This window comes from Neoarius graeffei, chromosome 19 (assembly GCF_027579695.1).
Source record: "Neoarius graeffei isolate fNeoGra1 chromosome 19, fNeoGra1.pri, whole genome shotgun sequence".
NCBI classification, from domain to species: Eukaryota; Metazoa; Chordata; class Actinopteri; order Siluriformes; family Ariidae; genus Neoarius; species Neoarius graeffei.
In genome coordinates this window covers 44,629,748-44,649,543 of record NC_083587.1, presented here as the reverse complement: position 1 = coordinate 44,649,543, position 19,796 = coordinate 44,629,748, and the positions used below count along the sequence as shown (strand labels likewise).

At 41.5% G+C, this 19,796-nt stretch overlaps 1 protein-coding gene across 1 annotated transcript; it reads right to left on the bottom strand.

Annotated features, from left to right (window-relative positions):
- Positions 1-3: 3 nt before the first annotated feature.
- rnf41l (ring finger protein 41, like) lies at positions 4-19,316 on the bottom strand. Its single transcript, XM_060900918.1, has 6 exons — positions 19,111-19,316; positions 13,692-13,831; positions 10,122-10,160; positions 9,790-9,952; positions 427-547; positions 4-252 (listed from the first exon to the last, which is right to left on the bottom strand). Exons 1-6 carry the CDS (start codon positions 19,314-19,316, stop codon positions 4-6), a joined length of 918 nt encoding a protein of 305 aa, XP_060756901.1.
- Between the last annotated feature and the right edge of the window lie 480 nt (positions 19,317-19,796).

Genomic DNA, 19,796 nt, shown 5'->3' with positions numbered 1-19,796 from the left:
TTTTCAGAGAACCGTGATGTCTCTGCTCTTCTTCTTGAGGCAGTCTAACGTTAGGCTGTGTGGGCTTTGCTTTCGATGCTCGTCATCGTGACGCATTGCCATTTGAGTGGCTATGCCTGGTTTAAGAACCTCATTCTTCAGACGTTCCAGAAGCTGTGCTTTCTCAAACTCCGCTCTTTCCAGCTCTTGCCTGCGTATTCGCTCTGCTCCCAATAGTGCACACACGTCAGACACTACACGAGACAGTTGGCCCTGAATAAAAAATTTTAATGGCTGTTACAAAAAGTACATAGTTTCAAAAAATGCAGATTCAATCGATGAGGAAATTTTTTATTTAAATTGCAGAGAAATCTCCTAGTCACCTAGACACACATTAAGTGAGCATACTTGAGCAGGAAAACCAATAAAAGTGAGTGTGTGTCATACCTTGAGCTCATCCACCTCGTTTTTTAGTAGGCTCTCCTTTTGTACCATGTGTCTCCTCTGAGAATCCAGCCGGGACTCCATCTCACGTCTCACTTTCTCAACCTTACAATCCAGTTGAGTCCTATAAAACAGGCACTCCTTTTAAAATTGACATATTCTGTAGTACAGTTTGTTTTTACAGTTATGATAATGATCAAGGTAAATCTGAAATAGAGAACAGCTAGAAGTTAAACTGGCTTAAAACGTATTTTTTTCTTCCTTTTTCACAATGAACTGATCAAAAATTTTAATTAAAGTCCTTTAGTCATGTTTGCATGTCATTTTTTAAAATAATTGCTAACAGGTATTGTTCAATTCTACATTTCGTTTTTCAAAGTCCATTATGCAGCTGGCAGAACAAAATGCAATGTGGATGAATAGAATAGAATAGAATGGACTTGTATTGTCATTGCACAGTGGGGTACAATGAAATTGAGTGAGCTCTACCAAAAACAGTGTACAGAAACAAATGATAGAATAAATAAAAACAATAATAAAATAAATAAAGAACATCATACAGTGTATATAAAAATAGGTGGCATTTTCAAATGTGCAATGCAAAGTTAAAACTTTAAAGTAGTGCGATAGTCCTCGGAGCAGGTGAAGGAGTGTGTGTGTGTGTGTGTGTGTGTGAGAGAATTGGGGGAGGTGTCAGTGATCGTTTATGATGCGTATGGCCCAGAGGAAGAAACTGTTAGAAAGTCTGGTTAAAATGGTTAAATATTTTGTTCAATAATAATAGCATATCAGATGGCTAATAACTGGCAAAAACGCTATTAAAATCTGAAAAATGTCCTAAAAATTATATTAATTACAGAACCAAAGAAGGCAGCAGTGGATATTGTGGGCCAGTGGGATACAGCAGTATGATCATGATCTCTCAGCAGTATCGGGTGGATTGTTGTAACATAAATCCTACATTGGGCCAAACAATGCAGAACGAATTCATACAATTCAGACATTATTTAAGTTTTGAACGAAAGCCACTGAAGGTTTAAGCCTGAGGTAAGGAAACGGCTTAAATGCATGTTAGCATTAAGACACGTGGCCATTTATACACCAAAATGTACACTATTTTCAAATGCCACATACTAAATACAGCCCATCCAGATACAGATGTAGTCGAATTCCTCCCAGAAATCCCAAAGACAACTTGGTAAGTTTATTGTCCACATGATCAGATGTCCCAGTGTTCTCCCTATAGTATAGAGATCTTGCAGTCACGTGACCGGAAAGTACACAACCGCCATCTTGTCGGTCAAAAACACCGCTGAATACTGCTGCACTCGTGTACAGAATGGATCAATTTCAACCGACGGACTACACGGCTCATTTTTCTAATGAAGATAACTAGATATATGTCTAAAATAAACGATCTACAGATTTGTGACCCTTATGGCTTACCGGACGGAGTTTTCACGACCGGATTTTGAACTGTCAGCGGAATACCCGGACGTGTATAATTACCTCATTAACTTTCCCTCGCTGTTCAGTGGTGAAGCACTGCGTGCTTATAAATCTCTGGACAGTTATCTTTACAGAAATTCAGGATTTGTCAGCGACTCAGATGTGGCATCTTGTAAACAAGAATCCTCATTGAATGGGTAAGTCACTTAAGTATTGAGTATAGCACTGACCAGCCGATTATAGAATAGAATAAGGTAATTCCAAATCGTCCGTCTTGTTTACATGGATCTGGCGTTGGAGAGGTAGAGGCTTAGCAGTGGAGATTTGAGTGGCTGTTTTCTGAGCTTAGTCAACAGGCTGGCTCTGCAGCCTCGCTTTTGCTCCCGGCACTGCCTCCTTCGCTTTGCTTCCGATAACAATCCACGGAGACCCCGCTGGTCTCGCTATCTCGTCTGGAATTTTTTTGTTTTGTTTTTTTTTCTCGTCCGGAATGTTGTGCATGCAATGGAAATCGCTACAAACCGTCATTTTCTGCTGGAAACCCATGTCCAGTAAGTCCATACGGTTGTAGTGGATATTGAAGTCCGGTACAGACGAACAACACGCAAAAATACACACAAAAAACATAAAAAACGTGCACAGGTAGGGAGAGCTTGTAGCCGCAGCCGTTGTAGTAGAATTGTATATAGTAGGGTTTTCCAGAAGAAAAGGTAGAAGCAGAAGTAGAAGGCGGAATATGGCGTTTGACCGACACGATGGCGTCTGTCACAATCTGGATCGGCTGTGACGTCACATGCAAGTGCTCCATATATAGTGTATGCCATTCAGTGCAGTGAGGAATGCACGGACTCGTATATTGGGGAGACAAAGCAACCTCTTCACAGGCGCATGGCTCAACACAGGAGAGCCAGTTCCTCAGGCCAGGACTCTGCCGTCTACCTTCATCTTAACAACAAAGGACACTCATTTCAGGATTGCAACGTACGCATTTTAGCCAGAGAGGATCGTTGATATGAGCGAGGAGTTAAAGAAGCCATTTTTGTCAACCTGGAACGGCCATCACTGAACAGAGGTGGGGGTCTAAGACATCATTTATCAGCCACCTACAATGCAGTCCTTGGCACACTTCCCAGACAACTGAATGCACACCAAAACCCAGCTGTTTTCAGTGACTCACAGGAGGACAGAGAGAATCAGCATTCCATTGATCACCCTAACGGGCGATCCATTGATCATCCTAACGATTCTCGAGGCCGTTCACAACCAGCTCCCAGTTGACCCACACCAACAGGATGACTCAATGATACCTTAGATGAGCTTTTCATCCATGAGAGGATAAATACCTGATACTCCCTACCAGTCAGACAGAACTGAAGAAGCCTTTCGGATGAGAGGTGAAACATCTTCAAGAATCTTCAAGCAAGTCCAGTTGCTCTCTTTTACCACCCACAGTTTACCATGACCTGGATGACTGAGAATCTTCACAGACAGTGTTCTCCCTAGGATTAAAATAAAGCCCTAACTTTTGGGTGGCTGCAAGGAAATTTTGAAAAAATGGAGCCCGTTTGGTGGCATCTGGTGACTTTTAGGAGCATTTTATGGTGGTACTGACACTGTCACTTTTTACTGTTAACATGATTGAAAAGGTTACCACAACAAGTGGAGGTCTGTGATGCTGAGGTTTGCGGCATGGGCTTCACATGAGCAATAAATAAAGTCGTCATCTGACAGCAATGTAGTTTCTAATAATGCTGTTTTATTACGTGAACCACTGCCAGAACACCACTAACCAAAAGTTTAAATGAGTTCTGTTGCAGTAAAAAAAAAAAACCCTGCAGACTGCATTTACTGCACGAATGCCACAATCTTGAGTAGCACCTTTATACTTAGGCCTAATTAATACTTCAAACTTCGGCTTCACTTCTTTCCTCTTCTCTTTCTGGCTCTTCTGTCCTAGTCTTGTTTAGCTGTCGAAAATATGAATCTATGGGGTGGTGAGCACCATTCGCGCCTCTTTTCGGCATGATTGAAATGTGGAGATGTATACCCACCACACAAAAACCATAAACCATGATCGTGCCAGGCACTGAAGCCTCATGGTACCAGTGCAGCCGTAAAGTGATTGAGGGCATTTGTTGTGATTGAGGATTTCCCAGGGGTATTTCCGGTCTGCCTGAGTGCATCATGCCAACAAACCGGCCAAAAACACAGATTTTCCTTCAAAATATGCTCCAAACATCGCAAGCGCCATTCGCACCTCTTTTCGGCATGATTGAAATGTGGAGATGTATACCCACCACACAAAAACCATAAACCATGATCGTGCCAGGCACTGAAGCCTCATGGTACCAGTGCAGCCGTAAAGTGATTGAGGGCATTTGTTGTGATTGAGGATTTCCCAGGGGTATTTCCGGTCTGCCTGAGTGCATCATGCCAACAAACCGGCCCAAAACACAGATTTTCCTTCAAAATATGCTCCAAACATCGCAAGGCAGGAATCTGACGTGATTTTTCAGGGAGTGTTGGGGCAAAAAAATAGTGTGTCAGCCCTGACACGTGAAAGCGCTCTGGGGAGAACATTGTGTACTTGCTGGATGCAATGGATACCTACACTTAGTCACCCAAAGATTGACAGGGATAGAGCTCCTAATGGCTGTTGTATGACTGTGGAGAGTTGGCTGGTGGGGTGACATTAGTAGGTGATGAAATTGGGAAGAGAATAAAAAAAAAAGATAGGCAAGGATTGATCAAACACAGGGGCAGCTCATATAAATGGGTTAGCAGGATTAAGCCTCTGCTGCCTTTTAAATATAAACAGTAAAAGTATAAGGTTTCATTTTTGGCACCAGATTATTTACAGTTAACAAATGTTCTGAAAGTGGATATCTTGGATTCCCCCCAACACCACCACTACCAGTAGTCCTAAGAAAAATACACAGCATCATATGAAGAAGTGAGGCTGGGGCTGATTTCTTTTGAGCCCAGAGTGTAGATTCATGAAATCCATCAGTGACAGTTACATTAAAATTTTATCAAGTGGGCTGATATTTTTCATCCCTCTGTGCTGATGCATATCTAACATGTCAGCATTGTTTAAGAAGGCACATGTGAAAAAAAAATCATGGGTTTAATGAATGCAAATGAGGTGGATTATTTACTCTAACGTAATTTTTCTCCAAAAAATGCCTGGAAGAGAAACTGAAAGCAGATCAACTAAGCACAGCTTGTCTTTTTGGTTTGAATTAAGGGGTTATAATTGTTCTGTTTGTCATATTTAGAGAAAATACGGCATGAAAACAGGGCATTACAGACTTGGAAATCATAATTGTCGCTGTCGATCAGCCTTTAAGTGTATGTACGTGTGTGTTTGTGGGGGTGTAACAGTTCACCCACATTCTTTGTTGCTATCACGGGCGATTGCTCGAAGACAACAAGGGAGGCTCAGCCTCCTCTAAAAATGACGAACATCGTGTAGGTTGAATTGCGCTAGGCTTATGTTATAGCCGACCTTATAACATTGCTATTTCAGATCCAGAATCATAGAAATATATGTGCTCAACCCAACTACAGTGCAAAATCATTCCGTTATAACTTTCCCCAGTTCGCCTAATGTGTGCGTGAGTTTTTCCCCCTCGTGACAGCACGATGCAGCCCAGCCTCAGTGGACTTCAATGGCATTTGGGAGCTATGCGCTTTCAATATCAAAATGCAAGATAATTATTGGACAAATACTGCGAAAACGCCCGCCCACGGACTCCCAGCCTCAGTGGACTTCAATGGCATTTGGGAGCTATGCGCTTTTCAATATCAAAATGCAAGACGGTTATTGGACAAATACTGCGAAAACGCACGCTCACCGGACTCCGAGCCTCACAGTGGGAGGGACATGGCAGTTTCCTCAAGGAGACTGGTGATTGGTGAAAGCGGCCGGATATTTTCTTTGATTGACAGCTCATTTCAAATATAGACAGGCAGCGGTGAATTTCAGTTCAGTCCCATGCGGATTCGCAAGTGCTGTGGTGTATTGTAAGAGATCAGCTTACATTTCGATTTCATTCATTACATACGGTTTCTACCAGCTTTTTTAGTTTGTATATATTTTCATTGTAAATATAGTGTTGTCAAGTTTGCTATCTTAGTTCCAGAAATTTCGTTTATTTGAGTGACTGAACTTGAACTTGAGGGGGCTAGTCAGCTAGCAAGAAAGCTGCGCACGGATGCCAAGCATTGTTGATTTAATTTTGGCGAAGCCATTTGCCAGTCTTCCTTTCGAGGAAAAAGTTAAAATTAAAGAGCAGGGTAGACCAACGCCTCAAATTGACTTGGTGAAAAAGGTAGGGAATAATACTCGTTCCTTTCAGCTCTCCTGGTACGAGAAAGTGAATTGGCTAACAGCAAGTGACCCACATCAACAACAGTAAATAGGCTACTTTAGTAATATGTCATGGATGGACCAAAAATATAGAATCTATTTAAAATGTTTATGCTGAGTATATTATATTGGAATATATATTTTTCTGGATATGAATTAAACACAGCTACAATTTGGAAAACATTTTTAAACAAAAACACAGCCGAGAACATTTCACACTACAGACCTGGATTAAAAGTGAAGGGTTACCAAAATTGTCAATAAAACATTTCTCAGTCAAAATAAGTAAAATATAGGGAAAGTGTCATTGAATGAAATGTGTGGCACCCAGCTCTATGTTTGGCTCCCCAAGGTCAGTGCTTGTGCCTATTCCAGAACACTCTGCTGTTACTGCTGAGGTTCCTGACAAAGAGCTGCTTTCAATCATGATCAATTTTTAAACAACATGCCACAATTTTAAAATATAAAATGTTAAAATATACCCCCCCCAACACCACCATCATGTATATTGGACAGTAGGCTAATGGGCCAAAAGAACCTGTTATTTCACAGTTTGTGACCCTGCCAACAATCAGCCAGATCAGAGGCAAGAGTATGGGCAAAATTGATGTGTTTTTTCTTTTTTCTTTTAAAATCTGGAAATATCGTAACCGACCAGCCTCCCCTGTTTGAAAGACTACCAGCCGCCACTGGTTGCTATTGATGAGACATTTTTGGATACAATGAATTGCTCAACCCTAATAGGGATTGTCATGCTGTGGATAGAATGACCTAATAGGTTTTTGCCCTTCCATCTAATATTACAACTAGCCATCAATGATGATGCGTACAACTTTTTTTTGCCATGTACAGCAAGATGTAAGGTGTAATGATTAAAATGTGGACAAACTAAGTACAAACAAAGGTAATAAACTATAATTACTGTATGGTTTAGGTGTTCTATATTTATATAGAGCACATATATTTTGATATACTACAGTATGAGGAGTTTTGTTTCTAACACTTCATTTTTTTTAGCTCATCCGGCCAACAGGTGATGAGCTTATGCCATCATGTGTTGTCTGTCCGTCGTCCATCCAGCATCGTCCACATTTCACGAAAATCACTTCTTCTTTCTCAATTCTTCACTGATTTTTATTCTTTTTGGCAGGGAGGTAGGTCTCCCTGGGTTGCATATAGCTTCTACCCAAATTTGCATAATTGCAATTAATAGTGAAGATATGGAGTAATTAAGCCCTAACGAGCAGTTTCTACACAAATTGCTTCTTCTCCCTCAATTCTTCACTGATTTTGATCCTTTCAGGCATGAAGGTGGGGTACCTAGGGTGCATATAACTTCTACCCAGATTTACTTAATTACAATTATTAATGAAGTTATGGGCTAATTAAGCCTTAATGAGCAGTTCAAGAAAAATTACTTCTTCTCGGCCAATTCCTTGCCGTTTTGGATTCTTTCTAGCAAATAGGTAGGGATTCCTAGGGTGTACCGTATATAGCTTGTATATAGTGTATGTAGCTTGCAACATTTATTGCGCAAGGTGGCCCACTTTAGATTATTCCTTCTGGACTAGACAGGGCTGGAGTGAGCTATGCCGTCACTGATGATCTTTTTTTTTAATTGATCTGGTTTGTATTGAGTAAATCATGGTCTATTCCACACAGTAAGCAAGCGCTATTCTGTTAGCAATGAATAGGTTGTTGTTTTAAAGAAAAAGAAAACCTCAAACATTGACATAAAATGTTAGTGTTTCTTTTTTTTTAACAACACTGTCCTCGTTCTCTAGATAACATTCTCTAGATCCCTTTATTTCATGGAAAAAATATATTGGGATCCATATGATCTTATGTGCAATTGTAAAGCCGTTGTAAACGAATGGCTTAAACTGGATTATTGTTTACTTTTTTGGAACAACATGTAAGTGTAGACAGAATGGTATGATATCTTTTTCTGGGGCTGATGTCTTTTTAGTCCAGACTGTAGATTCAGTTCTGTCACACATTGTGAATTGATCATTATCCCCTGCCCAAATGAAGTTTGGCGGGGGATATAGAAACAGGTTCCGTCCGTCCGTCCATCCGGTTACGTTTTCGTTTCCGGGCCATATCTTTAAAACTACTGAAGATATATATATATCTTCATGAAACTTTGTATACATATCAAGCAACATGTGAACTGGTGCCTTTTGCTATTTTGGATTTTTGAAAAAAAAAAAGTATTTTTTCAAATTTTTACATAAAAAAATGATTTTGACTTAGTTTCTAAGAGCCATGTTCGTTTCTGGAGCATATATCCAAAACTATTCATGATACAGATTTGAAACTTGGTATACATGTTAACAAGGTGATGTAGATGTGCCTTTTCATACTAAGAAATTTGAGAAATTTTAATTTTTCATGTTTCCATGGAAACAATTTCAGACTTAGTCTCACAGGTTAGTCTTAAGGGTAGGGTTTTTTTTCCAGAGCAGAACTTGAAAACTGTGAGTGGTATGGTCTTGAAAGTTGGTATATGTGTTGATTAAGTAATGTATATGTGCCTTTTGATACTAAGAAATGTGAGAAATTTTAAGTTTTAGCTCACCTGGACCAAAGGTCCGGTGGGTTTATGCCATGGGCTGCTGAGGTCAGTGTAAAGAGGTAGGGCTGGTTTCCTGCAGCAGAACTTGAAAAATGTGACAAATAATATCTTGAAACTTGGTATATAATTGGCATATAGGGCAGGGGATATAGATGACTCGGTCTTCTTGTTGTACTTGTTGTTTTGTTTTTTTCAAAATGCCTTTGGAGATGAAACTAGGAGTAAACAGACTGAGTGAACATTGTCCAATCAAAGTAGAAATGAGAGAACTGTGAGTTTTTGTGTGGTTAGAAACAAAATGGCAAGTGCAGCTTTTTCTTTAATATGCTTGTTACTTGGAAGAGAAACAACGTGATTACAGATATGACTTAAAAGAATAACAATAATGAATAGTGTTACCAATCTATATTTCAATAACTGAGTTCCTACATGGGCGGCACGGTGGTGTAGTGGTTAGCGCTGTCGCCTCACAGCAAGAAGGTCCAGGTTCGAGCCCCGTGGCCGGCGAGGGCCTTTCTGTGTGGAGTTTGCATGTTCTCCCCATGTCCGCGTGGGTTTCCTCCGGGTGCTCCGGTTTCCTCCACAGTCCAAAGACATGCAGGTTAGGTTAACTGGTGACTCTAAATTGACCGTAGGTGTGAATGTGAGTGTGAATGGTTGTCTGTGTCTATGTGTCAGCCCTGTGATGACCTGGCGACTTGTCCAGGGTGTACCCCGCCTCTCGCCCGTAGTCAGCTGGGATAGGCTCCAGCTTGCCTGCGACCCTGTAGAACAGGATAAAGCAGCTAGAGATAATGAGATGAGATGAGTTCCTACGTATGTGTAAGTGATATGCCACATGCCTACGATGAGACCCTGTGCTCTCAGACTCAACCATAATAGTTTTACAGTCGTAAAATGATATAAAGAATTTTGAAAAAATAAACTTTCTTGTAAGTAATGCTCGTTAGTGAGACAAACCACCTACCTCAGCAAGTCCAGCTCAGCTCGGAGTTCAGATATGCAATTGTGCTGAGCCTTGTCTGCATTTGGTAGTGTGTATCCACACCCACTTGCACACACTCCGTTGCGGTACTCACACACACACAAGTGTTCTTCCAGAGAATGCTGAGACACTCGCACTGAACAACCTGTGAGAAGCAGTGAGCAGAAAGAAGCAGTGTATGGACTTGGCTTTGAAATTCTTACATTTCATAAGTGAAGGCAAATTAGGAGATTTTAACATTTATGTGTTTAGGTTTGTTTCAAATAGAGAGCAAAGCACAATATAAAATCTTTGAATATGAAAGATAGCGTCATATGAAAACCTACCACAGTGGTAACACAAGTACTCCGCCCCTGTACATATAAACATAAATATTTAGACAGTTAGAGATTTGTTCTAGCCTGTCGGTGATACAAAATCTGAAATAAAAGTCTTTAGATGAACTATGAAGACTCAAAAGATGTACAGAGATATCCATTTTATTCAGACATGATCACGAAAAGTGAAAGCACAGTTACCATCTAATTTGTTAACACCTGTATATTTATCCAATTATCCAGTCAGCCAATCAAGTAGTAACAGCACAATGCATGAAATCATGCAGAAAGAATAGGGGGAGAGGGATGGGATCTCAGTGGCTTCGACTGTTATCCTTTTAAGTCATATCTGTAATTATGTTGTTTCTCTTCTGAGCAACAAGCATATTAAAGAAAAAAGCTGCACTTGCCATTTTGTTTCTAACCACACAAAAACTTACAGTTCTCTCATTTCTACTTTGATTGGACAATGTTCACTCAGTCTGTTTACTCCTAGTTTCATCTCCAAAGGCATTTTGAAAAAAACAAAACAAAACAACAAATACAATAAGAAGATCGAGTCATCTATATCCCCCGCCCTATATACCAACTATATGCCAAGTTTCAAGATATTATTTGTCACATTTTTCAAGTTGGCAGCACGGTGGTGTAGTGGTTAGCGCTGTCGCCTCACAGCAAGAAGGTCCGGGTTCGAGCCCTGTAGCCGGTGAGGGCCTTTCTGTGTGGAGTTTGCATGTTCTCCCCGTGTCCGCGTGGGTTTCCTCCGGGTGCTCCGGTTTCCCCCACAGTCCAAAGACATGCAGGTTAGGTTAACTGGTGACTCTAAATTGACCGTAGGTGTGAATGTGAGTGTGACTGGTTGTCTGTGTCTATGTGTCAGCCCTGTGATGACCTGGCGACTTGTCCAGGGTGTACCCCGTCTTTCGCCCGTAGTCAGCTGGGATAGGCTCCAGCTTGCCTGCGACCCTGTAGAACAGGATAAAGTGGCTAGAGATGATGAGATGAGACATTTTTCAAGTTCTACTGCAGGAAAACAACCCTACCTCTTTACACTGACCTCAGCAGCCCATGGCATAAACCCACTGGACCTTTGGTCCAGGTGAGCTAAAACTTAAAATTTCTCACATTTCTTAGTATCAAAACGCACATATACATTACTTAATCAACACATATACCAACTTTCAAGACCATACCACTCACAGTTTTCAAGTTCTGCTCTGGAAAAAAAAAAACTACCCCTAAAACTAACCTGCGAGACTAAGTCTGAAATTGTTTCCATGGAAACATGAAAAATTAAAATTTCTCAAATTAGTTAGTTTACACAGTTTACTTAGTTGCTTGTTAGTTCCAGACAGGCTGGTTTGAGTATTTCAGAAACTGAAAAGGGATTTTCACACACAACAGTCTCTAGAGCTGTTAGAAATCTATAGCAACTCAAAAAACCACTCTTTACAACCATGGTGAGCAGATTCTCTGAATCTTTTAATGATATTATGTAGCATAGATGATGTGATCCCCAAATTCTTTGCAATTTTACATTGAAGAACGTTATTCTTAAATTGTTGCACTGTTTGCCCATGCAGTCTTTCACAGAGCGGTGAACCCCTCGCCATCTTTACTTCTCAGAGACTCCGTCTCTCTGGGATGCTCTTTTTTTTATACCCAGTCATGTTGCTGACCTGTTGCCAATTAACCATAATTACCAATAACCAAGAATTTTTTTTTTTAGCATTACACAACTTTTGTCCCAACTTTTCTGAAATGTGTTCATCAAGTTCAAAATCAGCATATATTTAAAAAAAACAAAACCTATACAATTTCTCAGTTTCCACATTTGATATGTTGTCTTTGTTATATACTATACTCAGCAAAAATAAAAACTTGACACTCATTATTTTTCAAATAGTGTTTAGAAACTTTTCTTGAAAGAGTTCTTGTTGTGGCGGCACGGTGGTGTAGTGGTTAGTGCTGTCGCCTCACAGCAAGAAGGTCCTGGGTTCGAGCCCCGGGGCCGGCGAGGGCCTTTCTGTGCGGAGTTTGCATGTTCTCCCCGTGTCCGCGTGGGTTTCCTCCGGGTGCTCCGGTTTCCCCCACAGTCCAAAGACATGCAGGTTAGGTTAACTGGTGACTCTAAATTGACCGTAGGTGTGAATGTGAGTGTGAATGGTTGTCTGTGTCTATGTGTCAGCCCTGTGATGACCTGGCGACTTGTCCAGGGTGTACCCCGCCTTTCGCCCGTAGTCAGCTGGGATAGGCTCCAGCTTGCCTGCGACCCTGTAGAACAGGATAAAGCGGCTAGAGATAATGAGATGAGATGAGATGAGTTCTTGTTGTGATTATGGTTAAATGCATTGTCAAGGGCATTACGTCACACATTCATTCTACTGGTCGGGCCTACGTAGCACGTGCGAGAGCACTGCACGCTAAAATCACGTTTCCACGTGACACAAGTGACATGACCTATTGATACACGTGCAGTTGATCTCACGGTAGCAGAGTAGAGTGTCATCTCAGAAAAACAAGGTTTTATGGTTAATTATTCGTTAATTTGCAATGCCACGACTGTCAAACATTCAGCGTGAACGTGCCATTGGCATGCTGAATACGGGAACATCCGTCACTGACGTTGCGAGGGTTATGGGATGCAGTCGACAGACCATCCATAATCTCCAGACACGTCTCCATCAAACTGGCACCACAGGAACCACTAGAACCCTCCACAGAACTTGCAGGAGCTTGGTGCCATGTTGGTACAAATATGGCGGCGCATTCCCCAAGCTGTGTTCAGACACATCATCCAATCCATGAGGAGACGTTGTATCGCAGTTGTGAACGCCCATGGAGGACACACCCGATACTGACATGATTTCATTAAGTTGTGACTCACAGTTTTTGATCATGGACATTGTCGTCGCATTTCCGGTGGAACCGATTCCATGACAAACATGATCTGTATGCTATAGCATCTTTAATGACAAGATAATTGAATACAATCGTTATTTCAAACCTATTTTCCAAAATGTTCAAATTATTGACTTTGAAACGAGTGTAAAGTTTTTATTTTTGTTGAGTTTATTTTCAATGAAATATAGGGTTTACATAATTTGCAAATCTTCACATTCTGTTTTTATCTATGTTTTACACAGTGTCCCAACTTTTTTGAAATTGAGGTTGTACTTATACTTATTAGGACATGAAAGGTAAAACAGTTGTTGACATTTTGTTGACTACGTTGTAGTTAATCTGTATAAAGTTTGACATTACCATCACAGTTTGCTATTAGCTGGATCAGCCGACTGGTCGAGTTAAATGCTATACTACACTGGCTGTCCAGGGGGCCTCTTCATTAATATTTAAAAGTATGATTGCTCTGGTAGTCACACACACTTTGCGGTTACTTCATTCTATAGTTGTCATCTGTCACTATTTTGTGGGTGGGGGTGTCAGTAAGAGGCAACAGCACATCATCTGGCACTTGCTATCTAATGTAAGATATTGTATCTACAGATAGTACTGTACATGTTGTATATTAATGTACCTGATGTTGTGTTTAATGTGTGTACGTACCAGCATTGCTACAATTAAACAGAGCAAAGTCACACTGTTCCTCATGCCGATGTATGGACTCCAAAGCACAGATGACTTCACATCCTTGTGAGCGATACATACACTTCAGCTGCAGCCTCGCCAAGTCATTCCGCATGTATCTGTAACGCAAGTCATGCTGTGCAATAAATATCATAGCTATATACAAGTAACGTCACACCTTTTTTAAGCTCTGTTGTGCTTAAACTAATTATGTAATGATGACACATTTCTGGGGTGGCATGGTGGTGGAGTGCTTAGCACTGTCGCATCACAGCAAGAAGGTTCTGGGGTCGAACATTGCGGCCGACGAGGACTTTCCGTCTGGAGTTTGTATGTTTTCCTCGTGCCTGTGTGGGTTTCTTCCTACAGTCCAAAGGGATGTGGATTAAGTTAACTGGCTACTCTAAATTGCCCATATGTGTGAATGTGAGTGTGAATGGTTGTTTGTCTCTGTGTTAGCCCTGTGATGGATTGGTGAGCTGCCCAGGTTGAACCCCACCTCTCACTTGAAGTCAGTTGGGATTGGCTCCAGGTTCCACTGCGACCTGCAATGGATAAGCGGTATAGATAATGGATGGATGGACAACCATCCATCCAACAAGAAGATTACGTGTCCAGGCTTTTCTTTTCTTTGTCCAGCGGACATATAGGTTGAGTAGAATAGCAGTCACTCACCTTTTTTTATCTCTTGTCCAAATTGCAGAGAAAGAAAAAGTCCTACTTGCTTTAGACTTAAATTTTGCAAAACAAATTTTAATTTAACACAATGTCTAAGGTGAGTGTAGTGGTTAGCACTGTCACCTCACAGCAAGAAGGTTCTGTGTTCGAGCCCAGCGGCCGACGGGGGCCTTTCTGTGTGGAGTTTGCATGTTCTCCCCATGTCTGTGTGGGTTTCCTCCGGGTGCGCCGGTTTCCCCCACAGTCCAAAGACATGCAGTTTAGGCTAATTGGTGGCTCTAAATTAACTGTAGGTGTGAATGTGAGTGTGAATTGTTGTTTGTCTCTGTGTGTCAGCCCTGCGATGATCTGGCGACTTGTCCAGGGTGTACCCCGCCTCTCGCCCATAGTCAGCTGGGATAGGCTCCTGCGACCCTGCACAGGATAAGCGGTTACGAATAATGGATGGATGGACAATGTCTGAGGAAAGCTCACAAAATCACCACAGACCGCAATCATCCAACACATGGACTGTTTATCAGACTGTCATCAGTCGGACTGTATCACAACATTCACTCCAAAATCAGCAGATTGAAGACTACCACACTACCTGCAGGCCATCGAGATCCTGAATAAACAGTAATCCAGTCATTACTCCTTCTACCACTCTTTCACTACCATGCACACCCTTACTCCCATACACTGGTCACCAGTGGCGGCTGGTAGTCTTTCAAACAGGGAAGGCTGGTTGGTTACGATATTTCCAGATTTTAAAAGAAAAAACACATCAATTTTGCCCATACTCTTGCCTCTGATCTGGCTGATTGTTGGCAGGGTCACAAACTGTGAAATAACAGGTTCTTTTGGCCCATTAGCCTACTGTCCAATATACATGATGGTGGTGTTGGAGGGGGGGTATATTTTAACATTTTATATTTTAAAATTGTGGCATGTTGTTTAAAAATTGATCATTATTGAAAGCAGCTCTTTGTCAGGAACCTCAGCAGTAACAGCAGAGTGTTCTGGAATAGGCACAAGCACTGACCTTGGGGAGCCAAACATAGAGCTGGGTGCCACACATTTCGTTCAATGACACGTTCCCTATATTTTACTTATTTTGACTGAGAAATGTTTTACTGACAATTTTGATAACCCTTCACTTTTAATCCAGGTCTGTAGTGTGAAATGTTCTTGGCTGTGTTTTTGTTTAAAAATGTTTTCCAAATTGTAGCTGTGTTTAATTCATATCCAGAAAAATATATATTCCAATATAATATACTCAGCATAAACATTTTAAATAGATTCTATATTTTTGGTCCATCCATGACATATTACTAAAGTAGCCTATTTACTGTTGTTGATGTGGGTCACTTGCTGTTAGCCAATTCACTTTCTCGTACCAGGAGAGCTGAAAGGAACGAGTATTATTCCCTACCTTTTTCACCAAGTCAGTTTGAGGCGTTGGTCTACCCTGCTCTTTAATTTTAATTTTTTCCTCGAAAGGAAGACTGGCAAATGGCTTCGTCAAAATTAAATCAGCAATGCTTAGCATCCGTGCGCAGCTTTCTTGCTAGCTGACTAGCCCCCTCAAGTTCAGTCACTCAAATAAACGAAATTTCTGGAACTAAGACAGCAAACTTGACAACACTATATTTACACTTTATTTACAATGAAAATATATACAAACTAAAAAAGCTGGTAGAAACTGTATGTAATGAATGAAATCAAAATGTAAGCTGATCTCTTACAATACACCACAGCACTTGCGAATCCACATGGGACTGAACTGAAATTCACCGCTGCCTGGCTATATTTGAAACGAGCTGTCAATCAAAGAAAATATCCGGCCACTTTCACCAATCACCAGTCTCCTCGCGGAAAGCTTTGCCATGTCCCTCCCACTGTGAGGCTGGGAGTCCGGTGGGCGGGCGTTTTCGCAGTATTTCTCCAATAATCGTCTTACATTTTGAGATTGAAAAGCGCATAGCTCCCAAATGCCATTGAAGTCCACTGAGGCTGGGCTGCATCACGCTGTCACGAGGGGGAAAAACTCACGCACACATTAGGCGAACTGGGGAAAGTTATAACGGAATGATTTTGCACTGTAGTTGGGTTGAGCACATATATTTCTATGATTCTGGATCTGAAATAGCAATGTTATAAGGTCGTAGGGGCCTACATCTGAGCTTTTATTTACTTGGTGGACTAGCTAATGAATTTCAAATTTGTCCACCCTGATCCCTGATATAAAGTCAATGATTTGAACCTCAAAGTCATTGTTTAATTTCAAATCCATTGTGTTAATGCCAAACCATATGTATATCAGTTTTCATCATCATCAGTTTTTCTTTTTTTCCTTTCAAAAGAGTCATTCCTCACTACACGTTTGGGCCTGCCAGGTCTGTCCGGCCTCCTCCCCTGCCATCTGATCCAGACAGGGTGTGAAGCTTGGTCATTCGGGAGATACTCGGAGTAGACCCGCTGCTCCTCCACATCGAAAGGAGTCAGTTGAGGTGGTTCGGGCACCTTATTAGGATGCCCCCTGTACGCCTCCCAAGGGAGGTTTTCTGGGCATGCCCCACCGGGAGGAGACCCCGGGGCAGACCCAGGACACGCTGGACAGATTACATCTCTCAGCTGGCCTGGGAACGCCTTGGTATTCCCCCGGAAGAGCTGGTGGAGGTGGCCAGGGAGAGGGAAGTCTGGGCAGCTCTGCTTAGGCTGCTACCCCTGTGACCCAGACCAGCGGTAGAAGATGGATGGATGGACAGGTTTTTTTTGGCTAATCAGACACAAGGTATGCCTCCAATCTTGCCAGAGCAGTTGGGGGTTAGGTGCCTTGCTCAAGGGCAATTGAGCCAGTCTTGCTGGTTCAGGGAATCAAACCAGTGACCTTTTGGTCTCAAAGCTGCTTCTCTAACCATTTGGCCATGGCTCCTCCTGATGAAAAACTGATGATGTGATTATCAGTTTGGGCAAGAACCCAGCCATAACATATGTATATCATGCACAAGAATAGAGAACATACAGGCATACATATTCTTATTGTACTAAAAAAAAGTGTTGTGTGGTCTAGTCATTGCTGATACAGTAGTACAACCCCGATTCCAAAAAAGTTGGGACAAAGTACAAATTGTAAATAAAAACGGAATGCAATAATTTACAAATCTCAAAAACTGATATTGTATTCACAATAGAACATAGACAACATATCAAATGTCGAAAGTGAGACATTTTGAAATTTCATGCCAAATATTGGCTCATTTGAAATTTCATGACAGCAACACATCTCAAAAAAGTTGGGACAGGGGCAATAAGAAGCTGGAAAAGTTAAAGGTACAAAAAAGGAACAGCTGGAGGACCAAATTGCAACTCATTAGGTCAATTGGCAATAGGTCATTAACATGACTGGGTATAAAAAGAGCATCTTGGAGTGGCAGTGGCTCTCAGAAGTAAAGATGGGAAGAGGATCACCAATCCCCCTAATTCTGCGCCGACAAATAGTGGAGCAATATCAGAAAGGAGTTCGACAGTGTAAAATTGCAAAGAGTTTGAACATATCATCATCTACAGTGCATAATATCATCAAAAGATTCAGAGAATCTGAAAGAATCTCTGTGCATAAGGGTCAAGGCCGGAAAACCATACTGGGTGCCCGTGATCTTCGGGCCCTTAGACGGCACTGCATCACATACAGGCATGCTTCTGTATTGGAAATCACAAAATGGGCTCAGGAATATTTCCAGAGAACATTATCTGTGAACACAATTCACCGTGCCATCCGCCGTTGCCAGCTAAAACTCTACAGTTCAAAGAAGAAGCCGTATCTAAACATGATCCAGAAGTGCAGACATCTTCTCTGGGCCAAGGCTCATTTAAAATGGACTGTGGCAAAGTGGAAAACTGTTCTGTGGTCAGACGAATCAAAATTTGAAGTTCTTTATGGAAATCAGGGACGCCGTGTCATTCGGACTAAAGAGGAGAAGGACGACCCAAGTTGTTATCAGCGCTCAGTTCAGAAGCCTGCATCTCTGATGGTATGGGGTTGCATTAGTGCATGTGGCATGGGCAGCTTACACATCTGGAAAGACACCATCAACGCTGAAAGGTATATCCAGGTTTTAGAGCAACATATGCTCCCATCCAGACGACGTCTCTTTCAGGGAAGACCTTGCATTTTCCAACATGACAATGCCAAACCGCATACTGCATCAATTACAGCATCATGGCTGCGTAGAAGAAGGGTCCGGGTACTGAACTGGCCAGCCTGCAGTCCAGATCTTTCACCCATAGAAAACATTTGGCACATCATAAAACGGAAGATACGACAAAAAAGACCTAAGACAGTTGAGCAACTAGAATCCTACATTAGACAAGAATGGATTAACATTCCTATCCCTAAACTTGAGCAACTTGTCCCCTCGGTCCCCAGACGTTTACAGACTGTTGTAAAGAGAAAAGGGGATGTCTCACAATGGTAAACATGGCCTTGTCCCAACTTTTTTGAAATGTGGTGTTGTCATGAAATTTAAAATCACCTAATTTTTCTCTTTAAATGATACATTTTCTCAGTTTAAACATTTGATATGTCATCTGTGTTCTATTCTGAATAAAATATGGAATTTTGAAACTTCCACATCATTGCATTCCGTTTTTATTTACAATTTGTACTTTGTCCCAACTTTTTTGGAATCAGGGTTGTATGTTGATTGGCATGTTCTCAGTTAATTGACACAAATACCTATAAAGTGGCCGCAGGTTTGCGATGCTAAGGGGCAGCCGATCCTCAGGGCAGTTCTGATGGTTCACAAGCCAAGCATGAATGCAGGTACTGCAGAAAGCATGCTCACATGGAGCCTGCAGAGGATCCTCCAACACATCACGACACACACAGCACAGCAAACCTTCGTTCACATAGCCCACAAAACGCTCCATGTCATAACCCATGCTGCACACAGAGAGACAGAAATATACTGTGGAATTATATGGTCAAACTGATGCAAAGGTATTTTAGACCCATACACAAAGATGCTAAAACAAATACTGTGAAAATCATGTGGCACAGATGCTTCAAGGACACGTCTTTTTTTTTATTATTTAAATGTTTTTACCAACTTAAAATTTTACCCTGAGACATAGGTTAATCAACAACATGAGCCATGATAAGCCAAAGATCCAGGACAAAGGAGAATCTTTGTGAATATCACCACATGAAATGTGATGATTTGCAAAGGTTGAAAAATGAAAAGAGAACCCTTTTTACCTGTCCGACCAGGTGAGTCCCCCGTCTTTCTGTCTCACACTCTGTTCTTCTTACAAATGAGAGTAAGCTTTAGGTTGCCTTAGGAACAACATGGCTGCCAGCTGTTAAATGGAGACATTGAAATATCAGGGTTCAGAATTCACAGGGGGAGGAGCTTCTACAAC

Excerpts from the sequence above, each read along its gene's own strand:
- rnf41l (XM_060900918.1), bottom strand. The coding sequence starts at position 19,316 with ATGGGTTATGACATGGAGCGTTTTGTGGGCTATGTGAACGAAGGTTTG. Across the intron at positions 9,953-10,121 it reads CCACTGTGGTAGGTTTTCAT|GTTGTTCAGTGCGAGTGTCT; the intron begins ATGACGCTATCT and ends TGCTTCTCACAG. Across the intron at positions 548-9,789 it reads GCTGAGCTGGACTTGCTGAG|GACTCAACTGGATTGTAAGG; the intron begins GTAGGTGGTTTG and ends CCTGTTTTATAG.